We start from the raw sequence: 6,422 nt of genomic DNA, 5'->3' as shown, positions 1-6,422 counted from the left end.
TTGCTCGCAGCGTATGGGGACTGCGTTTAATCGATTTCTCTTGCAAAATTACGTCGGAATAGTGCCCTACATAATTAATTGCAGCACTTTTCAAAGTCGTCGAAATTTTCGCCAAAAATGCAAAGGGGTTAGCCTTGGATTTTTTTTGGCCGAAAAATCTTTCGTCTGGCAATCGATTCGTATGACGTTTTCTAGACTAATTCGACGCCCAGGAACTCAGAAAACACATCAAAAATAGCGTAGGACCAGCAGCACAGAAATGACGACGAAAATCATGAGTTTTTCGGCTGTAACTTTACGGGTGTTGCTCGCAGCGTATTGGGACTGCGTTTATTCGATTTCTCTTGCAAAATTACGTCGGAATAGTGCCCTACAGAATTAATTGCAGCACTTTTCAAAGTCGTCGAAATTTTCGCCAAAAATGCAAAGGGGTTAGCCTTGGATTTTTTTTGGCCGAAAAATCTTTCGTCTGGCAATCGATTCGTATGACGTTTTCTAGACTAATTCGACGCCCAGGAACTCAGAAAACACATCAAAAATAGCGTAGGACCAGCAGCAGAGAAATGACGACGAAAATCATGAGTTTTTCGGCTGTAACTTTTGAGACGTTGCTCGCAGTGTATTGGGACTGCGTTTAATCGATTTCTCTCGCAAAATTACGTCGGAATAGTGCCGTACAGAATTAATTGCAGCACTTTTCAAAGTCGTCGAAATTTTCACCAAAAATGCAAAGGGGTTAGCCTTCGATTTTTCTTGTCCGAAAAATCTTTTGTCTGGGAATTGATTCGTATGACGTTTTCTAGACTAATTCGACGCCCAGGAACTCAGAAAACACATCAAAAATAGCGTAGGACCAGCAGCAGAGAAATGATGACGAAAATCATGAGTTTTTCGGCTGTAACTATTGACGCGTTGCTCGCAGCGTATTGGGACTGCGTTTAATCGATTTCACTCGCAAAATGACGTCGAAATAGTGCCCTCAAGAATTGATTGCAGCACTTTTCGAAGTCGTCGAAATTTTGGCCAAAAATCCAAAGGGGTTAGCCTCACATCTTTGCGGTTTTTGGATTTGAAAATTTCTGGTCTCCGAATTGATTTGTACGACCGTTTCTTGGCTGATTGGAACCCCAGGAACTCGGAAAACACTTTAAAAAAGCATAGGACCAACAGCAGAGAAATGACGATGAAATTCTGCAGTTTTTTGGCTGCAACTTTTGAGGTGCTGCGCGCAGCGTACAAGGACTGCGTTCTGCCAATTTCTCTTCCAAAATTACGTCCGAATAGCGCATCATATAATCGTTTGTATTACTTTTCCGGATCGTCGAAAATTTCACTGAAAATCCACAGGGGTCATTCACAGATCATTTTTGGCAGATGAGTTCGGCCGTAAGTCTTGAATATATTACCAGTCAACGAGTCAACGAGAACACAAGCCAGCACCGCTTGCACGCAGAACTGGTAATCGAATTTTGGGGCCGCTAATTCTTTTTCAGTACCAAGGTTTAGTACGGCGTTTTAGATTGTAGATGTCCCCACCAGATTTCCGTACCAAGGCGCCGAAGCCACCATAAGCTATAGCGGCTACACCTCATACCTATAGCTATGCAAGCCGAAATCATCACACCGTACACGCTATAAACTATAAACAAGCAAGAATTTAAATGGCGGGCACCTGTGATTGTTGTGTATCAGAAGAAGTTATGAAATTTAATTCTACAGTGCGTGATGAATGTATAAAAACGTAATTATTTCACTCACACCTGAATAAACAAAGTTCTCGTGATTATTTTTAACTGAAACAAAATAGTCGATGCAACAGCGGTATGCCTCCGCTGTCGGGAGGATTTGGTGAACAAATAGAGGTTAGGATTTCAAATACGTTTTACTTTGAATAAAAATATCTGGTTCTGGAAAGTTGCTAATTCATAACTAAATTGCTACAGGATTATGAAGTGTTGAACGTACTAGGAAAAGGAGGCTTTGCCAGCGTCTACAGGGCAAAATGCCTTCGAAGTGGAATGGAGGTCGCGATAAAAATGGTTAGCGGTAAACGCTTATTATAAGACTCATCTCAACTTCTATGATTTAATTTTGCTATTAAACTAACAATATGCTATCTCTGAAACATCTTGACTACTAAAAAATTTACCAACAACCTTAGATCGACAAGAAGTTGATGCAGGCTGCAAATATGGTAGGAAGAGTTCGTCAGGAGGTGGCGATACACTCCAGATTAAAACACCCAGCTGTCTTAGAATTATATACCTTCTTCGAAGATGCGAACTATGTTTATTTGGTACTTGAGTTATGTCACAATGGTGAACTACAACGATTTCTCAAATCACAGAGCTCTCGCGCTCTTCCGGAGGAGCATGGTTTGTATTCAGAATATCACTATTCCAACTGATACCTTAAATTTTGAACAGGAGTGTTGCGATCAAAATATCTTTCGATATTTGTGTCAATTAAAAAAAATTCATTTCTTCAACAGCCAGTCGTATTTTAAACCAGGTTGTCCAAGGCCTTCTATATTTACATTCACATCAGATACTTCATAGAGACATGTCCCTGTCGAATCTACTTTTGACAAGAGATATGCAGGTGGTAAGTGTTCTTCCAAAACCCGTTAGTTGGGATATAGTGTGACGCAAGTGAAATCGACTAATTTAACTCTACTTTGACTTTAGAAAATAGCAGATTTTGGATTAGCGACACAATTAACACGTCCAGATGAAAAGCATCTAACCATGTGTGGAACACCCAATTACATTTCTCCAGAGGTAAGCAACCCGGTGCAGGACTTGGGATTATTAAAATTCGGAATTTAACGTTTTCTCATCAAGGTTGCCACGCGATCATCCCATGGCCTGGAGGCAGATGTATGGGGTCTGGGTTGTATGCTTTACACTCTGTTGGTGGGAAAACCTCCCTTCGATACGGATGCTGTGAAGAGTACATTGACACGTGTTGTAATGGCTGACTATGTGTTCCCAACAACTTTATCTGAAAATGCTAAGGACTTAATAAATCGTCTCCTAAAAAAAAATCCAAGAGACAGAATTCGGCTAAGGGATATACTTCAGCATCCCTTTCTCGCTTTACGTGATAGAAATCATATTACGAAGGTAACATTCACTGTGTTGATAAAAACAAATTATACCATTTTGTTTCAAAGACAATATACTACAAGACTGTTCTTATAATTAAAGGATAAAGCGAGCATGCCCCGAGGATTGTCTGGAGTTGAAGGTGGGGATTCCGGAGTAGGCCGAACAATGTCTTCCTGCAGTCATCCCCGTCTACGATCCAGGTCTGAAGAAAGGCTACCAAATTTTCCTGCCGGTCTAGGACCGTGTCCAACCCCAACACCTACTGCAAGAAGCGAGCCCTATTATGATTACATAACTGACATTCAGCCATCTTATCAAGCAAAGCCAAATAATTACTCTCAAAACAATAATTCAGTGTTAACCGGAATACCTCAGCCTCCACGAAGCAGGATGTTCTCAATGTCTGAGCAACAAAGTAATTATGACATACAGTGGGGAGAAGATAATCAGAAAGTCGACAAACAGCATAGAAAAAACAGAGAGAGAAAACAAACCGAGGGAGAAGACGAAGGCAGTAACAAACTCTCTGTATCGCCATTGAATTCGATAAGGCTGCAGGCAACTAGGCATAGAACGAAGAACGCTGTTCTAACGATATTGGAGAATGGAGAAGTGTGCATTGAATTTATCAAACGACGGAATGGAAAGGTATGCCTTTCATCTTGTAAAACGTAAATTGACGTAATGCTTTATCCAATGCTTTGATTCAGCAGAAGTATCTCTCTTGAAGTTTGTTACTAATCGAAGCCCTCAAGGATATTTAAAACGAATTCATCATTCTCGCATGTTTGTTATACTTGACAGCATTGATTTATTACGTTCTGTACTATAGGAAAAGGTGAGTGAAGTTTGTCGTATATCTGGGGACGGATTACGTATAGTTCTTTATAAAGCTGGTGAAGGAACAAGCGTGGGTAACGAGCCTCCACCATTGCCATTTCGTGGTGCGGACAGTATTCATTCATATGAAACTCTGCCCCAACGTCACCATCGAAAATACGTCTATGCAGCTCGATTCGTACGGCTGGTCCGAGCCAAGACGCCAAAATTAACCCTATACACACCAAGGGCGAAATGTTTGTTTATGGAAAATGGTCCTCATCCAGACTTTGAACTACATTTTTATAACGGAGCAAAGGTGCACAAAATCATACCTTCCAATTCATGTTCGTTACTTGATATTTTTTACTTTCAATTGATGAAAAGATCACTTTTTATAGATAACTCGGACCGAAGGTGCGGTAAAAATAATCGAAGAGCCTGGTGGGCCTATTTATTCCGAGGAGGACTTGCCCCATAGATTGGAAGAGCTTTACGAACATTACTCACAATCGTATCAACGCTGTTTGCTCTTGGAATCCACACTGGCTTCTCTGGAGACAGCCACTGGTCATTCTTGCTTTCCAGCAATAATTGGACGAAGGCCAGCTACAGCCTCAAATGACGCACTCTGCTTAAGAGGGAAAGAAAATATATCACAAACAGCAACGACCACACCTATAGTAAGTTTTCAGATTTTCATAGTCAATCATATTCCACAAACTAGGCTCTGAAATACTAAAATTATATATTGCGGATAACTAATAAGATACTGCGAATAAAATAATGCCAATTACTGTTTGAAAATTCATATGTAAAGTAAATTTTATGATAATAGAGCCTAGCGATTCAATCTTATGGATTTAGACAACCTGAATACTTATTTCAGATGCCATCATTCAATGCGAGCTGTTCAGTTGTTTCAACCGTGGCATCTCGTTCACGGAGGTCAAATTCTGTCTGCGTGTCCACCAATATTACCAACAACAAAATATCAATACCAGGAATTGGTGTAGCCACCCAATTGTCCTCTGGTGATGTTAGAGTTGACTATAGTGATGGATCGACGCTAACGGTAAAAAATTTGAAATTGTTTTCACTCTATAGACTGTTATAAAATACTCGTCTAAATTTATTGCGAAAAAAAATAAACATTTTCTCTAATTTCGTATCACAGGTGAGTCCACAAAGTATGGGAGGCGGGCTGACTTACGAAAGTTGTAGTGGCACTGTGACAAAGTACAATCAAAATTATCAGCAAAATTCAGAGGTGCCTTCTGCCATTAGGGATAAGCTAAGGCATCTACCCACCATCATCAAACATCTCATGCAACCGAAGCATCGAAATATACGCTAAATAGCTCATGGAATTTAAGTCTGCATACATCAATTCCGTTATTTTTAATAAATGAATTAACGTAAATAGATATATTTAGATAGATTATATAAGTATATACAATTATGTAACATTGTCTTGCGAAATAAAGATATGTATTTTGATATTATCCGAACGTGTTTAATCCTTGACTGGAAGTTACGGAAATGTGCCTTCATAAGAAGTAATACGAGCTGCTTCCATCCAATTAGAGCCACAGGAACCCAGAAATCACAGTTAAAAGAAATTCCTATTGGCATTTTCTGAGACAAAACACATTTCTTTTATTCCGTAGCTGCTATTTTGAAACCATTAATCAAAGCGTCGTGGGGCGCACAAACTTTTTCTCATAGAATTAATTTCAAGGAGCCCTTTCTCATTAACTGGACCCATGGGGATTCAAAACTGACATCCTGAGCATCGTACGATCAACTTCGTAACTCTTAACTCGTTGCTCTCAGCGACTTTGGGTATTGTTCAATCGTTATCTCTCGCCAATATGCGCCGCAATAGCGTCTGAATTATTGATTCCATTATCATTCAAAGTCGGCCAAAATGTGGTGAAATAAATTGTAAGGCTCATTCTTAGCTATTTGTTTGTCGTGATTTTTGAATCCGATTATTCAATTATCCCGAAATCGATTTGTTGGAGCTTTTCGTTAGTCCTTGGAATGCCTTGAATTTTGAAAATACCTTTAAAACATATTCGTACTGTGATTTCATGAGCCAGATTGACATGAGTAACTTTCACGCGTTTGTTTACTACGATTTATCCAATAATTTTTGCAATTGAAGTTGCAGTGTCGTCAAATAATAAATAAGTTACATAGGGAACACATTTAAAAGAAGTGAATAGGCATTTTATTCACAAGACGCATGTATAGTTACAGTATTTCAAATGAACTGCTTCATAATAATCATTAGTATGATGTAATAATTCATTGATCCAACTACATATACCTAGAAGTGCAAGCACATTATCGATATCATTATTAGAACTTGTCAAGTATCCAAATTAACATTCATGCCCGTATATACCAATTTCATTGTTGGGCCGGATTAAAAATCTAATATGTATGTGTATATCATCTCATTAAGCAACAAGCAGTTATAAGATT

The 6,422-nt window shown here is 39.1% G+C and overlaps 1 protein-coding gene across 2 annotated transcripts; it reads left to right on the top strand.

Annotated features, from left to right (window-relative positions):
• Nucleotides 1–1,647: 1,647 nt before the first annotated feature.
• LOC124412312 (serine/threonine-protein kinase PLK4) lies at nucleotides 1,648–5,434 on the top strand. Of its 2 annotated transcripts, none has more exons than XM_046892073.1 (11): nucleotides 1,648–1,862; nucleotides 1,944–2,039; nucleotides 2,162–2,375; nucleotides 2,492–2,604; nucleotides 2,688–2,780; nucleotides 2,844–3,125; nucleotides 3,210–3,758; nucleotides 3,943–4,248; nucleotides 4,331–4,612; nucleotides 4,819–5,004; nucleotides 5,107–5,434. In XM_046892073.1, the coding sequence occupies exons 1-11, from the start codon at nucleotides 1,824–1,826 to the stop codon at nucleotides 5,284–5,286; spliced, it is 2,340 nt and encodes a 779-aa protein (XP_046748029.1). In that variant the 5' UTR covers nucleotides 1,648–1,823; the 3' UTR covers nucleotides 5,287–5,434. The 2 variants fall into 2 exon arrangements, with proteins under 2 accessions (XP_046748029.1, XP_046748031.1); XM_046892075.1 differs by having other exon boundaries at nucleotides 1,846–1,862; nucleotides 1,944–2,046.
• Nucleotides 5,435–6,422: the final 988 nt, after the last annotated feature.

Source organism: Diprion similis, chromosome 11, assembly GCF_021155765.1.
Source record: "Diprion similis isolate iyDipSimi1 chromosome 11, iyDipSimi1.1, whole genome shotgun sequence".
NCBI classification, from domain to species: domain Eukaryota; kingdom Metazoa; phylum Arthropoda; class Insecta; order Hymenoptera; family Diprionidae; genus Diprion; species Diprion similis.
The sequence above is the reverse complement of the archived record's forward strand: the minus strand, read 5'-3'. Positions and strand labels throughout refer to the sequence as shown.

What these genes read in the sequence shown, in the direction of transcription:
- LOC124412312 (XM_046892073.1), top strand. Translation starts at nt 1,824, where the DNA reads ATGCCTCCGCTGTCGGGAGGATTTGGTGAACAAATAGAG. An exon ending in GATTTGGTGAACAAATAGAG is followed by an intron (nt 1,863 to 1,943) that starts GTTAGGATTTCA and finishes AAATTGCTACAG; the next exon opens with GATTATGAAGTGTTGAACGT. An exon ending in TGGAGGTCGCGATAAAAATG is followed by an intron (nt 2,040 to 2,161) that starts GTTAGCGGTAAA and finishes CAACAACCTTAG; the next exon opens with ATCGACAAGAAGTTGATGCA.